This window comes from Grampus griseus (assembly GCF_964374135.1).
Source record: "Grampus griseus genome assembly, chromosome: 1".
Classification (NCBI taxonomy): Eukaryota; Metazoa; Chordata; class Mammalia; order Artiodactyla; family Delphinidae; genus Grampus; species Grampus griseus.
In genome coordinates this window covers 72,716,525-72,734,642 of record NC_139017.1, presented here as the reverse complement: position 1 = coordinate 72,734,642, position 18,118 = coordinate 72,716,525, and the positions used below count along the sequence as shown (strand labels likewise).

General features: G+C 44.9%; 2 protein-coding genes across 3 annotated transcripts; both read right to left on the bottom strand.

Moving 5' to 3' along the window:
* Nucleotides 1-5,631: 5,631 nt before the first annotated feature.
* Nucleotides 5,632-8,936, bottom strand: CFAP141 (cilia and flagella associated protein 141; the record flags this gene model as incomplete). The annotated part of the gene is made up of 4 exons (XM_082659180.1): nucleotides 5,632-5,763; nucleotides 6,316-6,445; nucleotides 8,531-8,571; nucleotides 8,919-8,936. 4 exons carry the CDS (start codon nucleotides 8,934-8,936, stop codon nucleotides 5,662-5,664), a joined length of 291 nt encoding a protein of 96 aa, XP_082515306.1. The 3' UTR covers nucleotides 5,632-5,661.
* Nucleotides 8,937-9,284: 348 nt separating this feature from the next.
* LOC309817991 (protein C1orf43 homolog) lies at nucleotides 9,285-17,970 on the bottom strand. 2 transcript variants are annotated; one of them, XM_082647333.1, is made up of 7 exons: nucleotides 17,717-17,970; nucleotides 17,224-17,325; nucleotides 13,528-13,645; nucleotides 13,261-13,314; nucleotides 12,437-12,603; nucleotides 12,291-12,349; nucleotides 9,285-10,228 (listed from the first exon to the last, which is right to left on the bottom strand). In XM_082647333.1, exons 1-7 carry the CDS (start codon nucleotides 17,780-17,782, stop codon nucleotides 10,033-10,035), a joined length of 762 nt encoding a protein of 253 aa, XP_082503459.1. In that variant the 5' UTR covers nucleotides 17,783-17,970; the 3' UTR covers nucleotides 9,285-10,032. The 2 variants fall into 2 exon arrangements, with proteins under 2 accessions (XP_082503459.1, XP_082503460.1); XM_082647334.1 differs by lacking the exon at nucleotides 17,224-17,325.
* Nucleotides 17,971-18,118: the final 148 nt, after the last annotated feature.

Genomic DNA, 18,118 nt, shown 5'->3' with positions numbered 1-18,118 from the left:
CCTAATATGGTCTTTCCAGCTCCCTTCGCCCCATCATTGTTCTCAGGGGAACACAGGGTGAGACACTTTGATGGACAGACATCACCAGCAAAGAAAAATTAGGGAACAGCTGAGGCTGATTTTAGACAATGGAAAGTGGGGGGGAGGGGAAAGGTTCTCCCTGACCCTGAAACTTTCCACTCACTCTGGGCAGCTCTATGGGTATTTTAAAAGAGAAGGGAGGGGGAAGGGGAGGACATTGAAATAGAGAAGGGTACTTTGGCAATTCTAGAATGGTAGTTTTCGCCCAGAGGCTCCTAGTTGCCCTTCAGCATCCCCCTTACTCTCACCCAGACTGTGTTGGATGCTAATCAAATTCCACTGGTTGAGTTTTACCTTTTGATTCCTGGTATTCAGGGAGCTTGAGCAACAGTGAAGAGGGGAGGCCACTCATGATCTTTGACAATTCCCCCAGATCCCCAGATCAAATTACTGTGCTATTTTGAGAGTCTCTAATTGGCAGGGAGACATCATTCCTCCCCCTTAAGAGCCACAGGGATGGAGAAAGAGGGTAGGGTTGGGATCTAGAAGGCCATCCCAGAGCTTCAAGCGGGTGGGGCCAGGGGAGGAAAGCGGGGGGATGGTCAGAGTAATCCAGATAGGATAATGTTCTCCATTTCCCCATAGTGATCTTTAAATAGAGCTTTTATAGCCACACAGACCAAGGTCTGTGTTGCTCTTCTCTTCTCCTCACCCTCTGCTCCCTTCTTAACTCTCCCCACTCATCATGATAATCGTCATCGTTACCCACTCTGTTTCCCCTGGCTTAGTTCCAGGCCATGTTCATTCCACTTGGAGGCTTGCTACTGACAGGTGGCAGTTAATCCCAGACACTGGCACCATACAATCTGACAATATGCCAGGGAGAGGTGGGCACTGTTCAAGGTGACCAGAGCTAACAGGGAAAAATATAAATGGCTCTAATTAGTCATTATGTCAAGGATAGATGGGTAGTATTAATACTAGGCCCCAACAATGGGGTGACTGAAACACCCACCAGCGTAGAGGGCAAAACTGGAGTCCACTCAGGAGAGCTTCCAGTCAATAGAGGTAGATACGCAGATAGACCATCAGCTGACTCTTGAAGGAAAGCAGAAAAACGGAAGACCCCTACTGTTGCCCTTAGGGAACAGAATGAGGGAGTCCCAGGGACAGGAAGCAGTGGATAATAAGGTGGGGGGATTGAATAAGGAGGAGAAAAATACAAGGACAGGAAAAGATCAGAGCCATATCCCTTCTAGTATAAGGGAAAGGTATAGGAAGATTTGATACTCAGACTTCAGCTCTCTCCTGCTCCCACACTAGCCCTCCAGTTCAAGACTGAAATCCACATAGGTTGCAGCGACTGGTCTTCCAAAGGGGTCCTGGAGAGAAGAGATTCAGTAAAAAAGACAGGAGCCCCAGAGCCCCAGAGGTTGAGGTAGGAAAGAGTGTGATGCTAAATTGCCTACTGCTGTAAGAATATGTTTGACATTTAGTTGGTTCCTAATTAAACAACCCAATATCAAACATATCACACAGAAGCTGGCAGGAGAGTTTTGGTGGTCCTCTGCCTTCCTCCCCACTGCAAAGAAAGGACAGAGCAGAGACACCAGGCACCAAGCATGGCTAGATGGAGAGCCATCTCCTTGGGGAAGGGCACTGACCCCTTGCTCTTTGCCTCCCAAGACAGCCGGCTCTTATTCATCTTCTCTTCATGCCATCCCGGTCCCAGCTCCTCTCCTACTAGTGCCTGGCCTTCGCTGGATCACACTGGCCTAAACCAGGAAGAATATCTGGCAGGGCTCCACATCTGGGCACCTATTCTTCCCCAAAGCTCCAACACGGAGCTTCTCCCTATCATGTCACGGCCCCAGTGCCCAGAGGATCAGCAGTGTCAGCAGGTCCTCATCAATCTTGCCACCTGTTCTCAACTCCCCTCCTGTTGCCCCAAGGCTTTGCCAGAGTGGGGGTGAGGACTTGCACATCCTGCTTTCCCTTTCCAACACCCACACAAGGCTGCTGACAGCCTTTCAGCGGACACCTTCCTGGAACCCTCCTGCTCTTAAGTATGACAGATTAGTAGCCATGAGAAACTTCCAGAAGGCTTGGCTGCTTCTTCCCACCATCTTGTCCCTTCTCACCTTCTCCCCATGTCCTCCAGGCATCCTCCTTAAAGCCACCCTTGGGTGTCCAGAAGAGAAGAGTGACCTGTCTCACTAGCAGGCTCCAACCTGGGCTCCAGAGAAGAAATATGGTCTCTCCCGCCTGGCGGAATTAGAAGTAAGATTTTAGGAGATCAAAGGGAGGGAGGAAACCCCCTCTGCCAGGAAACAGCCTGCAGTCCTTGGGACTCTCCTCCTCTTCTGGGGCTTTTTACAACGCAAGCTCCTGGGCTGGCTTCTCTCATGGTCTTCCCTCACAGGGATCCAGCCTGGTGCCTGCTTTTCTGGGAGATTTTTCTTCTGAAGAGAACCAGGTCTGTTGAATGTCATGTGGCAGGCAGATTCTTCTCTCTACTGTGGCAGAAAGGAGCCCGAGTTATAGCTACACTGGTGGGGTGGGGGGCTTGGGTGGAAGTGTGGGGTGGGAGGAGGATGCTCTGCTTCAGCCCCCAGGCCTGTTCCATGTGTCCTTGTTCCCATTAGGCTGGACACCTCCACACCCCCTCAACACACACACACACACAAACACATATGCCAACTCGACAGTGCCCTTGGTCTAGATCGATAGCTTGTCCCAAGCCCCAGTCAATTCCTATTGTGTGGCTCTTACCTTCCAGAGGAAGACTAACAAATGGGCATACAAGCTCCAAGGTAGGCACCTGTGGTGTTGTCTTATGGGTTTCAGCCTGTGTGTAATTTTTACTTTCTTGACCTTCCTTTTTATCCTTAACACCCCCTCCCCCAAGTTCTAGTTCCCTTCTCTGGGAACCTTGATTGTCCTGGAGAACCACAGGCTGGAGGGAGAGAGGCTGGGAAAGGGACTAGTAGGAATTGAAAGGACTTTAGTGTTTGGGGCACTGGGGAAACAGAGGCAGAGACAGGAAACATTGACGTAGGGGACGAGTAGCTCTCTTAGGAGGAGACTGACAGGATGGCATATCCAGGCCGAAATCTCAGATTGCCTTTGATGAAAGCTTTCTAGCTCTCCTGGAAGTAACTTCTGTGTAGCTATTTCAAGCAAGACTGAGTCCTTCTGAGCCTGAGGAGTTGGGTAAGGCACCAGCCACAGAGGGAAAAGGGGCTGCGTGGGTATGATGGGGTGAACTACTCAGTTGATGTGATGAGAGCGGACAGAGTAGGCAGAGAGGATCAGAGGAGATGGGCCCCGGAGGGGGCCAGACTGCCAATACTGGAGCCAGCCTGGCACTGACAAGCCCTGGGGAGAGAGGACAAGGTCAGGGATCAAGGCAGAGGGGGCTGGGCATTCTGTGGGCCCAAATGAACAGAGGAAAGAGGAATAAAAGGGGTTGATGAGAGAGTGTGGTGGGAGGTGGGGGGGGCAGCCAGGTAATGGAGAGGAAATAAAAAGAGAAAGACTATCACAGGGCAGGAAAACATCATTATGACTTAGCATTTATTGCATATTATATGCCACTTCTCTGCTAAGTGCTTTATTTAATCTCCACAGTGATCCAGTGGGGTAGGCGTTATCTCCATTTTACATATAAAAAACCCCCTGTGACCCAGAAAGTTAGTTACGTGCTCAAGGCCACACAGGCAGTAAGTGACAGCCAGAATTCAAACCCAGCTCTGACATGTGGAAGCCTGTTCTCCTAACGCCAGGCTATGCTGTCATATATAAGAGGCGGGGGGGCAGCTGGGAGACAGATACAAGGGAAGATAAAAGGAGTGAAGGCAAGGTGGACCCGCAGGGAATAGAGGGCGGGGGGAACAGGCAGAAGGAATGGGAGACTCAGCCAGGTTTGCGGGTCAAATCCAGGACATGTGTGTGGTTTTTCTCCTATAAAACTCTCATCATACCTGTCATGATTTGGTCAACGCCTGCCTCTCTGACCAGCCTGTGAGCTCCGTGTCTTGTTTGGTGTCACAACACTTGAGTAGTTATTGACTAAAGATAAGACGGCTTGGGAAGCAGGGCTGATGGGGACTGGAGGATGAATGGATATATAGAACAGAAAGACAGGCCTGGGACGGAGAATGACATTTGAGCTGCATAAGGGGGCTGGCCAGGGGGCCAGTAGGGGACCTGTGAAGGGCTTGGTCACAGGGAAATCTCCTAAGAGGGAAGAAGGAGGATACCTATTGCGTGCCAAGCGCTGGGCTTGCTCTCTACATAATCTTATTTAATCTTCATAATGTTCCTCTGAGATGGGTATTATCCCCATTTTCAGAAAAGAAAATTGAGGCTCAGAGAAGTAACTTACACATGGTGACACAATTAAGAGGTGAAGTCAGACTTTGAACGCACACCTGACTCCATAGTGTGTGTTTTTCTCTTTATACCTTGCTGCTTCTCTGTGCTCCTCATCAGTGGGGTGTGTAGGGAAAGGAGGAAGGAGAAGCTCTGAGCTAAGATGAAAAATGCATATTGAAGGACAGAGGCAGACTTGGGGGAGGGGGGAAAGAAAAGGTGCGAGTTTTGCAGTGCAGACAGAGCCACATGGAGTTTGAGGGCAGGAAACCATCAGTGTGGAAAGGATGAGTAACCAATGAGCATGCAGATGGCAAGGTGAGGGAACAGGGAAAAGTACGTACGATGGCAATTACATCAGAGAGTGAGGGCGTGTTCCTGCACCTGTTACTGGATGCAGAGTGGGAGTCTCTCTGGCTTGAGATGTCATTTGTATGTAAAGCGGATCTTTATAAGTAAAGTTCTCTATGGCCTATAGATGCAAATGATTAATCAGTACTTTTAAGAATTTTGAATGCATTTAGATTTCACATGCTCTTTCCAGTCCCCCATAAATCCCACCATCCCTTATTCCCTTATAACTGCCGGACTCCTGAAGGCATTTGAGTCTGGAACCCCGTTATTTTGCCAAGGTGGGAATTCAGGCAGAAATCCAGATGAAAGAGACTTGTCCAAGGTCTCACAATAACTGCCAAGTCAGAACCTAAAATCCAGGCCTACTGACATCAAGCACCATAGTACCTGTGGATTAATAGCCATATTCAGAGCTATTTGTCCAAGTATACAGAAAAAATCAGTGGAAATGAGATCAGAGAGGTGGTGAGCAAAATCCAGAAAGCTCTATTAAGATTATGGCAGCTGTGAATAAGCACTTTTGAAACAGATCAAGATTTAGGGCTGAAAGAATGAGCCAGTAGTCCAGGTTTGAACCTTTAAGAACTAGCTTTATTTGTTAAACCAAATCAGGATTCGCTTCTCACGTTGTGCCTCTATCTACCTCCCCTCCCCCCACTCACATCAACACTGCATATGTCATTCTGACCACAAGGCGTCACTCTTGTTTTTACCATTGTTTCATAGATTGTTTCCCCTATAGCACCAGGGGGTTGACAGGGGCACCAGAGGTGAGAGTTGGAGCACTGTCTTGAGTCCTGGGCACATAACTAGATCCAGGTGAGTTTTGGGAAGGAAACTGAAGGTGGTGGGGCTCAAGAAATCTAGGTTAGCAGGTATGGTGAGAATGGAAGGACAATGTTTCAAATGCCATTAGAGTCTCTCCACATAAAAAGCTTTGCCCATCTGATTTAGTTCCTGTTGGTACTGCTGATGCTCCTTTTCAAACAGCTGGTGCAGGGCAGCTTGACGGACCTGGTGGGGAGGGGAGAATAGAGTGTCATGTTTGCCCTCCGTTTACCCACCTTTCTCATTCTTTCTCCCTGGTTGCTTTCCCATCACCTGTGTTCTCTTGGATCTGGACTTAGCTGTGACATAAGCTAGGCAGTAGCATAGAGGCTGAACCATTGGAGGGGAAGCCTACCCATTTTTTTTCCCCATGGGTGAAGCTCCAATGTTCAGCAAATATTTGCTGAGAACATACCATGAACCAGAAACTTTTCTAGGCACCTTGGATACAAAGATGGTGACATGACAGCAACTGGGGACTCCAGGGAGAGAGAGGTTCCAAGAGGCAGGTATTAGGCACTAAGAAGCAGTCTTACCAAGGCGAGAGGAGCAAAGACTAGACTTCAGTTTGGGACTCTGCAACTGGATGCAAAGAATCAATGAAAAGGAGCTTTGGTTTTACAGGTAAAGAGTTGCTGCTCTGGTATAACGGCAGAGACTAAGAGCTTGGGAATCCCAGTGGGCAAAGGCACAGGGCAGTAGGGGCTGAAACTTCAGGTCACCCTTGCTAGAACTCACCATCAGTAATTGCTTGTTGGCCAGTGCCAACTCCTGCACCATAGTGTCCTGCATCCTTAGGATGGCATATGGGTTTCTCCTCTGGCTTAATGTCATCTGCCACAGACAGTGAGTGTGTGAATTACGCCACCTGTCCCAGGCAGAAAGGTAGGGGTTGAATGGGTTAAAGTCAGGAGTGGAGACAAAAACGCCATCAGTGAGGCTGCTTCTTCACCAGAACTTCTGTGCCATCCTGAGAAGACTGCAAACTCCTTGAAAGGATAACTAGAACTGACTTAGAACCTAGTATATTATGTCACTCAATCATCATAATAACCATGTGTCATAGATATTAATTTTTGCATTATACAGACAAGGAAACTTTAAAGTTCAGGTGAGTTGCCCAAGGTCACTTAATGGCAGACCTGGGTATCAAATCCAATCTAAGGATTAATTCCTTCCATCATACCAGTGATACTCAGTCCTGGCTAGGTCTGAATTAAGGTTTTCTAATATATAAGAGGAATATATGTATGTCTCACACACACACACACACACACACACACACACACACACACACACACACATCCTCTGTTCAGATAATCCTGTTGACATTTTTTTAAAAAATCAAGTATTTTTTACAGATGGCTGAAAAATTGATACAGAAATAGATATTAAACAAAAAGTGAAAGCTTCATTCTTCTGCCCCAGTCCTTCTCAACAAAGTTATCAGTTTCCTGTGTATCCTTACAGAAAACTTCTCTATATCAGCAAGTGTTATCTTTTAATTTTTTTTAACATGAAATCATATGTTTACATAAGCAGTATTACTTAACAATTTGGACTTTCCGTATCAGCACAAAGAGATTTACTTTGTTCTGTTTAAAGGCTGTCTAGTATTTTTGTATCATAATTTAACCAGCTACACGTTGTTTCTAGCTTTTTTATTTTCATAAACAATGCTGTCATGAATACTCATGTATGTACATTCTAGTGCTTTTGCAGGTATATGTGTGTGAAGTAAATTCCTAGAAGTAGAGTTGCCAGTTCAAAGGATATGTGAATTTAAAATTTTGATAGATTTCATAAAAAAGGCTTCATAAAAAAGGCTGCATCAGGGACTTCCCTGGTGGCACAGTGGTTAAGAATCTGCCTGCCAATGCAGGGGACACGGGTTTGTAGCCCTGGTCTGGGAAGATCCCACATGCCGTGGAGCAACTAAGCTGGTGCACCACAACTACTGAGCCTGTGCTCTAGAGCCCATGAGCCACAAGTACCGAGCCTGTATGCCACAGCTACTGAAGCCTGTGCGCCTAGAGCCCGTGCACCGCAACAAGAGAAGCCACCACAATGAGAAGCCCATGCATTGCAATGAAGAGTATCCCCGCTCACTGCAACTAGAGAAAGCCTGCGCGCAGCAAAGAAGACCCAACGCAGCCAAAAATAAACAAACAAAATTAAAAGAAAAAAGGTTGCATCAATCTTGATTCCCACTAACACTGTATGCATTCTTGTTACCTCACATCCTTGCTACCTCTGGATATAACCTATGAAACCTTAAAAAACAGGCTTATCCTATCTAATCCCAGACCATCTTAGAATCTTCTGGGTTAAGACGTGTGTTTTTTAAAAAAGCTCCCCCAGGCTTCCCTGGTGGCGCACTGGTTGAGAGTCCACCTGCACACGGGTTCGTGCCCCGGTCCGGGAAGATCCCACATGCCGCGGAGCGGCTGGGCCCGTGAGCCATGGCCGCTGAGCCTGCGAGAGAGGCCACAACAGTGAGAGGCCCGCATACCGCAAAAACAACAACAACAACAACAAAGAAAAGCGCTCCCCAGGTGATGGAGATATACAGCCTAATCTTTTGAGTTTTCTCATTCATTCATTCAATAAATACCTACTGCATACCTACCACATGGTTAGTGCAATGCTGGGCAACAAATACTTGAATTTTCCTTAAAAAGTAAAAAAAGAAAACAACAAAAACTTGCTCCAATTTTCCTTCAGAGAATGGGAAGCCAGGGACCATAACCATTGCCTACGTAGCCTAACCGAGTGGGCACTACGAGGCTGATCTCTGCTTGTGAGAACAAGGACTGCTTCTTGCCCCTCCCATACCTGTTTGCATTCTTCAGGAGCCCCTAACAAGATGGAGCAAATCTCAGAAGTGGCTTCAGGACAGGAGGGTGAAAAGGTCAATCTGAAGGCTAAGGGAAGGGATAGAAGCAGAGATTACCTGTCCACCATCTTCTTAAGTCCCGGGGCCCTTTGAAAACTCTGCAAGAAAACGGAGTTCTGTTGATCTGCCTTGATCTCCAGTACCTCACTCAGTACCCTATCATAGTGGGAGACACATAGACCTTTCCCTTTAGAGACAGGGAGTAGCCAATTTCCTAGGGGAGGTGGGGAGAAAGTCCTACTCCTTTCAGAATGGATCAAAGGTAACATGCAGTCGTTAGTATGCAACAAATATCTGAACACCTACTATGTGCCAGACATCTCCCACTCCTGCTACTACCCTTCTGTTACATCTGTCCATTTCTGGTAAATTGATCTGGAAACCTCATCCAGGGAAACGCATCCAAACCAGCCCCTTTTCCAACTCTGCATACTTCTACTTTTACCATCTTTTCCACAGACATGTCTACAGACTTGCTTGATGTAGTCTCAGGAGACTGAACAGGCTCTACTTTGTTTTCAGTCACCAAGGTTTCAGTAGTCATAGCAACACTTACACCTCCAACAATGAGCCTAGGCCTAAGAGTTGATTGGTCACCTGGCCTGTTGCCCTGGAGACCTGAAGGGAATCCTGGTTCTCCAGCCTTCTATTAGTGACACAGGCAATTCTATGAGCAAGGACCACAGTCACATTTCAGGATTTCTTCTTTTGTGGTCCCAAGGGGTATCTGTATGGTTCTAGGTCCAGAGAGCATATCACATGCCTGTTTTATTAAAAGACAACTATAAAGGAATGAATCATATGCTTTATTCTTTAATTGTTCATTTTATTAAATAGTTTATATAAAGTCAGACCAATATATTGGTCTGACCATTCCTTCACGCTACCCCACACATGAGGAGGGATGGGATTATGTCAGGTGTCAAAATATTCCCTTTTCACTTTATTCATGACAGTATGGAATGAAAGTAGAAGGCAGATCCTTGCACGCCAGGGAAGTTGTGTTAATGTTTCAACACATCCTGGTTTAAGTGGAGCACCAGGGTAAGTTGTTCCACATACCACTCATGGCCTCACCCAATCTCCCCACCAGTTCCTGTATACCTTTCCCACCAATGAACTCTTAGATGTCTCAAACCCAAATGGTTCCCATTCAACTGTGTTCGAAGGGACAGATACAGAAGACAAGACACCAAGCCCCATCATCCCAACTCTCACCCTTGGGATTATTTATAGTCTGGAAAAGGACAGATGAACCATGATTAAAACCAAGTGAGGATTTTTAAGGAAGCTTTAACAGAAATATTAAGAAAAACATCTGAATTCCACTCCAGAGAAAAGTGCTACCAAGGGAAAATAAAGTCTTAACTGATGTTCTGAAACTGGCCGTAAGAGAGGGTGGGAGAATGATCTCTAGGCATGAACTCTAAGAGCTCTGAACTTAACCAGAGCTTCAGCTGATCCAGTCCGGGCTGCTGAGCCAGATTGACCTGAGGGCTGCCTGGCAAGCACACTGCAGTCTGTCTGGCTTCATCAACAGCGAGAGTTCTTCAGCTCCATCACAGAGTACTCTCCAGTGTGTTATAGTTGTCCTTAAAGCTCTTCAATTCGAGGAAGTGCTTGGCACGTTTACTCTTCTGACTGGAGGGGAGGTATGTCACCTGGATGGTTGTTGGGGAGACTTCAGGAGACTGGGTTAGGTCTTTGGCTGCTGACTGATGTTGTCGCTGAGAGCTCCCACTTCGGGCTTTGACCCTGAAGAAAACAAAGAGGGCAGGTCACGGACAGAATGAGGACTAATGGAAGAAAACAATTCAAGGCTTATCCATCCTATAAATGCAGCTGTAGCCACAAATGGTCTCTGTCCTACCTTATAAACTAGTTACTAAAATCTCATCTGGTAGCCTAGAAATAGCAGAGAAACCAATTTTCCCACTGAGTCCCTGCCTCTGACTCAACCTCTTCTTCATTTCACTGTGCTTAAAGAAAACTTTTAATTCTGCTGATCCACCTAACGTGTGCATGCCATTAATATACTCCCAGTCCCTTGAAACAACTGAATAACAAAAAATAATATTGAAGTTAACTACTGAGCACTTACTAGGACATTAAACCTGGTGCTTTACCAACATGTAATTTACTAACATCCCACTATTCCTATAGGGTGGTATCATCCCCTTTTGCAGGTTAGGAAACTGAGGGTCCATCCAGTAAGTTGCCTGAGGTCACAAAGCTAGTAAGAGACAGACAGCTAGGATTCAAACCTAAGTTTGTCAGATTTCAGAGCCTTTACTCTTCAATATACTCATTGAAACTTTCTAGAAACTAGAGATCAAAGAAACTAAATTTTTTTTAAATTGTGGTAAAATACACATAAAATTTACCATCTTAACCATTTTTAAATGTTTACAGTTCAGCAGTATTAAGTACATTCACATTGTTGTGCAACCAACCTCCAGAATTCTTTTCATCTTGTAAAACAAACTCTCTGCCTATTAAACAACTCCCTATTCCCCCTTTCCTCCAGCCCCTGGCAACCACCACTCTACTTTCTGTCTCTATGAATGTGATTACTCCAGATATCTCACATAAGTGGAATCATATACTATTTGTCTTTCAAAGAAACTGAATTTTGAACAGTCTTCCTGCCTGACTTCTAGACCAAATGCTCCTTTCCACATGTTCATTTTTATTAGTTTTCTAAGTAGTTTTTACTAGAACCTTTTGTCTTTAGAACAAGGTAGTCTATTTTTAAGAACAGAGAGAAGACAGGACAGACATACCCCTTATCTTCGGAGAAAGAGCCATAATCAACACAGCAGAAAACAGATGTACTCTTTTCATGGCTGGTAACTAACTTTTTATTCTAGACTGGCTTTCCCTCTTTACTCTTTCAGTTACACATATGCATAAACAACATAATGAAGGTTTGTTAGTACGTATTTAAAATGTTCCCAGTGAGGGACTTCCCTGGTGGTGCAGTGATTGAGAATCCGCCTGCCAATGCAGAGGACACGAGTTTGATCCCTGGTCTGAGAAGATCCCTTATGCCGTGGAGCAACTAAGCCAGTGCGCCACAACTACTGAGCTTGCAGTCCAGAGCCTGAGAGCCACAACTACTGAAGCCCGCATGCTCTAGGGCCCATGCTCCGCAACAAGAGAAGACACTGCGATGAGAAGCCCGTGCACCGCAACGAAGACCCAACACAGCCAAAAAAGATAATAACTAAATAAATAAAATACATAACATAAAAAAAAAAGAGGAATTGTGATGTGGCCATAACATAAATGGAAAAAGAAAAAGTTCCCAGAGAAAAATCATGATGTCTCTTCTATAACACAAGCCCTCGGCAGCTGATTCTTTAGTGACACCTTTTGTTTCAGATAGGGTTACTGATACTTTAAGTGGTAATAAAAATGGTTGGCATTTAATTCTTTTATCGAACCAAGGCACAAAAGGATGACACTGGGGCCCTGAAGAGAAGGCATCTTTGTGTGCTGAAAAACTTTATTTTATTCCCTTTATTGGTGTAATAGGTTATACCAATTCTGACATTTTACTGAGTTGGACAAAAAACAAAAACAAGAGAAAAAGAGATGCACAATAGTAGGAGAAACTTCTCTTATTAGCTTGTAGAGCAGCATCTGCTTTCCAATGTGAGCAAGAAGCTGCTCTAACAGTCTAGGACCTGACAACTCTTATGTTATCATAGATTTTGTTCACAGTGCTTTTGAAGGTCATCTCACTGTGGGAACAGTCCAGCACTACCTGTATTCTCTAACCAGCTCCCTTTGACATGTTCCCCTCCAAACTCACACTGTGGCCAGCTCACTCAGGGCCTCCTGATAGCGCAGGTACTCACTCTGGCCAAAGACCTGAAGAAAGAGGAAGGAAGAATGAGGATCTCTCAGTCTGGGGCATCCCTTTAGTTCCCTGAAGGAAAAAGTGGCCATGTGGCTTACCCCTGTCCCATAGCGGGCTGTCTCATAGCCATCCAGCAGGGTATCAATGAGGGCCTTGCGCACACCCTTGAAAGGAGTACTAGTGTTTCGAAGATCTAGCAGATAGGAGCGGAAATTCTTGCCCATTAAGGAACGGGGATGCCGGCCTTCAGCATGAAATGGGATCTCTATGGAGATAATAGAACAATGATACCCCCTTTCCCATTTGTTTAGTCTTTCTAATTAATATCCCAAACTTACAAATAGGTCCAATGAGTGAGTTGGGGGGAAATTCTAAGAGAATTCAGAAGACCAGAGATATAGAGCTATGTCTGAGTGGTCATATGGTGGTGGCAATACAACTGTTAAACTATACCAACGACACACAATAGTGTCATTTTCCTATTTACCCTATTTATCCATAGTTTAAGATATTAACTATGTTTTGGTAGAGATAGAGCATTTTTGACAATGGTCATATGAAAAAAATTCAAGAGCATTTCTGACAATGGTCATATAGAAAAGAATTCAAAAACCATCTAAGTAGGCTTGGTGAAAAAGCAGATGCTGCCTGTCTTTTGTGGGAAAACAAGCAAAGTACCACCATCTAGTTCATGAAACTAAAGGTCTAGAAAGAACAAAACAAATCCAGATTCTTTGGAGAAAAACAACTTACATACATCATTTTCCTTAGGTAAAATAGTAACCCAGTACTCTCAAAACTAGGAAATTCCTACCAGCCGGAGATGTGCAGAAAGGACAAATTCTAACACATAAAGTGGGTTCCTCCCTCTCTTCCCCAGGTGAGCTTTCAGGATCTGGAACGGCTGCTGAGCAGCCCTTACCAGAGGCACGGATGGCATCCAGAGCTTTCATCCTGTATAGATAGTTGTAGCAATCTGTTAAGAAAGAGACTGGTCTCAGGTATAACTCTCAAAAGATTCTCCAAACCCCAGGAAGCTTAAAGAGCCTCCCACATCTGACATATACCCAGTAACAAGGACCCACAGCTGCTGAGTCTGCCAGCAGCTATGTTTATAACTCTGAGAGCAAAGGAATTCTGAGTTTGTGAGACCCCTCACTGAAGTATCCTCCAAAAGTATGCCACATACTTTGATTTCCCTGGGTTTCCAGCTGTAGCAGTCTTGCGTCATCATCTGCAAGGAGCTGAGGTTCATATTTGATATCCTGAACCCTGGATAGTCGGATATCAATCTCCTCTTTTAAGTCCTGTTCGTGTGGAGAAAAGAATACACAGTCACTTAGTCTGTACTTTGCTTCCCATCAGTCTGGAAATGGGGCAGAGCAGGTGAACAACTAAGACAACAGAAGCAGAGAAAATGCTCATTTGGCTAATGAAATTGCCAGGTAAGACTCAAGAATTTAATAAAGAATGGGGTTGGGTTCGCTAAGAACCTCTCCAAACTGCCTGTCTCTAAGCTAGATCTTTTAACCTGCCAGAATTCCTTCAAGCTCTACACCATTATTTCTGATTTTCAACTGAAATTTTGGGGGGCGCTGAGTGGCACGCGGGATCTTAGTTCCCCCAGCAGAGATCAAACCCGCACCCACTGCAGTGGAAGCGCAGTCTCAACCACTGGACTACCAGGGAAGTTCCCTTGACAGGATTTAGAAGAATCTTGGTTAGGTGTCATAAAGAATTTCCTAAGCTGGGAAAAAATGGACATCAACTGGAGGTCATAATCTACTCTAAAAACCTGTAAGATCTGTATGTGGTTTAGAAGTTTGGGAACTATCCCTACCTAGTGGACCACAGGATTTCTAGAGGCTTTCTTCTAGAGCACATTTAATTTTTTAAGTAGGTAATTCAAAAAGATAAGAAAGGTGTCACCCCCACTTACCCAGAAGCAAACACTGTTAACAGTTTCATATTCATCTATCTTAAGAGGGTTGCCAGAGTCCCAGCAAGTATTTTCTTGTGACATTTAGGAACTTCTATTGTGAAATATGTCATTCATAGAATACATTTGACATATATATACACCTTAATTACAAAATTCATTAAGATGCACACCTGTATGCACTATCCAATTTATGACCTGGAATATGACCAATGACTTGGAAGCATTGTGTGTCCACCCGATTGAATGCAACCTCCAACCTTAACTTCTCAAGTTTTATTTTTCTTTGCTGTTTTATCACATCACCCTGAGGAAGATGTTTAGCTTTGCCTGGTTTTGAACTTTATACAAATGGAAAATATATACATATATATTTTTTGGAAAAATACTTTTTGAATTGCTCTGCAACCTATCTTTTAAAGTTTTAAATAAATTGTACTGAGGTTTAATTTACACGCAATAAAATACATCCATTTTAAGTGTGTAGTCTGACAATTTTTGACAAATGAATACATCCATTCAACCACTATCCCAATCAAGATACAGAGCACTGGACTTCCCTGTTGGCGCAGTGGTTGAGAATCCGCCTGCCAATGCAGGGGACATGGGTTCGAGCCCTGGTCCGGGAAGATCCCACACGCCGCGGAGCAACTAAGCCCGTGTACCACAACTACTGAGCCTGTGCTTTAGAGCCGGCAAGCCACAACTACTGAGCCCACGTGCCACAACTACTGAAGCCCACGTGCCTAGAGCCCGTGCTTGCAACAAGAGAAGCCACTGCAATGAGAAGCCCGCACATCGCAACGAAGACCCAATGCAGTCAAAAATAAATAAATAAATAAATTTATTAAAAAAAAAAAAAAGATACAGAACACTTTCATCACCCCAAAACGTTCTTCATCCCCCTTTGCAGGCAACCTCCCGCTTCATGCCCCAGGGAACACTGATGTGCTTTCTATCGATATAGTTCCTCCTGTTCTAGAATTCCATACAAATGGAATGGAATCATACAGTACGTATTCTTTTGTGAATGGCTTTCTGGCACTTTTTCACCTGGCATAGTTTTGAGATTCATTCATGTTTGTGATTTACTTTTTCCATTCAAAAGTATTTTGGAGATTCACTTGTGTTCATATACTTATCAACAGTTTATTTTCATTCCTTATAGTGTTCCCGAATACTATTACGTTATTATATATCCATTCTCAAATGGACATTTAGAGTAACAGCTTTAAAAAAATATATATTAGAAACAATGCTGTGAGTATTCTTGTACGTGTTTTCTGGTACACATGAACAAAAATTAATTTCTCTATGGTAGGAGTGGAATTGCTGGGCTATGGATTAGGTACATTTGCAACCTTACTAGACAATACCCCAATATTTTCCAAAGCACTTTTACTAGTCTGTACTTCCACCAGCAATGGATGAGAATTTAGCCAGAACATTTTAGAGCAAAAGGAATCTTGATCTCATCTAGTCTGAGGCTGGGGGATCCTAAATAGTCAAAGGTTTGATTGGCTCATGACATACTGGAAACTAACCCTATATCCTTCTCATGGGAGGCAGCTGGCATTTGGAGAACTGGGAGAATGTGGAAGCACTGTTGAGGTTTCAGGCCACAACATCATCTTTGAGGCTTTCCATGAAATATATCAGCAAAGAACAATGAGAGGAGGGTTACAGTACTAGTTAATGAAAGGACATTGCTCTAGGAGTTGACAGAATTGTGTCCTAGCTCTAGCCCTCCCACTAACCTGCTTTTCACTCAACAATGAATTATTACTATGTGTAGGCCCTGGCTCTACATCAGTGAACATAACTGGCATGGTGTATACATTCTTACAGCTTAGAGAAGAGAGAGGCATTAAACAAATAAACATAAAAAAAACCAAATAAACATAAAAGAATATTTGTAGTAAAATGCTATCTGAAAACAAAGATCTACTTTATAATGGGTCATAAGCATTCCTCTTTGTAGCAAATAGTATTTGAGGTAAGTTCTAAAGATCAAATGAGCTAGCCAAGTGAAAACCAGAGGTAGATCATTCTAGGCCACAGTGACAGCACACATAAAGAAATTCAACCAGTGTAGCTGGATCCCAGTGATCAGGGAAGAGCCATACAAAAGGAGGTTGGTATGGACAGCAGGCAACCTTTACCCAGAAGTGTAAGGCGGAAGAAGCAGGATGGGGGTGGCAGTTGGGGGCATTAAGAGTTCTGTGGGGCATTAGGACATGTTAGGTTTGAGATGCCTATCCGACATCTAATTCGAAATGTTAGGTAGGCAATTGGATACACAAAGATGGAACTCAGGAAGGAGGAATGGGATAGAAATAAAATTTCAACAGTAGATATTTAAAGCCAAGGTAAGGAAAGCAATTACCTAAGGAGAAAGTACAGACAGAGACTGCTTCGTTATTCACTTCCTGTATGTCCTCCAGTAAGCTGCTTCCTTTTCTTAGATTTCAGTTGGTAACATGAATGATAGACCTAGATGATTTATGGGGCCCTTATAAATCTAAAGTTTTGCAATGGCAACCCTTCTCACTGATCTGGGGCTAATTCTAACCACTCTAACCCCATCCTAAATCAAAAAAAAAAAAAAAAAAAAACCCCAAACATTAAACACTGGGTAGTTTAAATTGAACTGGGAAACATCATACCATAGAGAGTTGGGAATTTTCATCCAAGTCCTTCATTCTGCAGATGCAGAAACTGAAGTCCCTGGATAAGTTACTTGCTGTGCCACGGCAGTGAGCAGGTAAGCCAAGACCCAAGATGATCTTTATTGCTCAATATACTAATATAGAATATACTAATATACACATGGGTAACTGAACAAGGAAACACGGGAATTAAGTCATTTCTAAAGGCAAAGGAAATCTCATTCTGGGCCCTAATGGATCTGGAAAACCGGGCCTATCTCATGACTTAAGGACCTACCTTGGGGGCATTGTGTCCCACAGGGACATGAGGTCCCCTTCGGGATTTCATTGCAAAGCGCATGATTTGCCTCTTCACAAAAATAAATAGCAGTACAAACACCTGTCCAAAAGATATGAGAAGTAAATAACCTAGAATTAAAAAGTTAGACCAAAAAAAGGCATGCCTTCATTTCAAATCCCTCAATTCGGCCTCTCACGAATGCTTTGGGGTATAAGCTGGGACAAAGCAAGGCCGTCAGCGATGGCGTGGACATAGACAAGCCTGTAGCGTAGAGGCTTGGGGGTCTTTATTCTAGGGTTTAGGGGGAGGGTTCTCGGCCAGGGGCGGGGCGGTCGGTGACTTATGCTCCCAGGTACTCCTGGGATAGGAGTCAAAGCCCAGAAAAAGCGCAGGTGAGTGGGTGGAGAATGAGGACCGGGAACTGCTCAAGAGGAGGGTCTCTACTGGGTCAGAGGCGACAGCAGGAAATGGGGTGGGGGAATCTCCTCACCAGGCTCCCGTAGGCCATCACCAGCACGACATTCACGCCGGACAGCCAGTTACTGCCGGACGCCATGGCCTCCCCACCCCACGCAGAACCGCTCCGGTTTACCCCGCTGCCCTGCCTCGTCAGCCCGGGCTGCGCCGAGGCAACGGCGCCTGGGTTCCCTGAAGCGCCCCGGCCATTTCCTTACGGGGAAGGATCAAGGCTGACCGGGCCTGAAAACATGGCGGACGGGGGGGTGGTTAGGAAAGAAGAACGACGCCTTCCCGCTTCCCCCCAGCACGTGACTCAGGCACGCAATGACAACCGGGACCGACGAGTGCGGAGACGCGGAACTACGCCAGTAAGAGGAAACGGAGGCTATCCGCGCGTCACGTGGTGGAGGCGGGGCCGCCGCGGAGGAGGCGG

Excerpts from the sequence above, each read along its gene's own strand:
- LOC309817991 (XM_082647333.1), bottom strand. The coding sequence starts at position 17,782 with ATGGCGTCCGGCAGTAACTGGCTGTCCGGCGTGAATGTCGTGCTGGTG. Across the intron at positions 13,315-13,527 it reads GGAAACCCAGGGAAATCAAA|ATTGCTACAACTATCTATAC; the intron begins GTATGTGGCATA and ends CTTTCTTAACAG. Across the intron at positions 12,604-13,260 it reads GGATGCCATCCGTGCCTCTG|AGATCCCATTTCATGCTGAA; the intron begins GTAAGGGCTGCT and ends TTATCTCCATAG.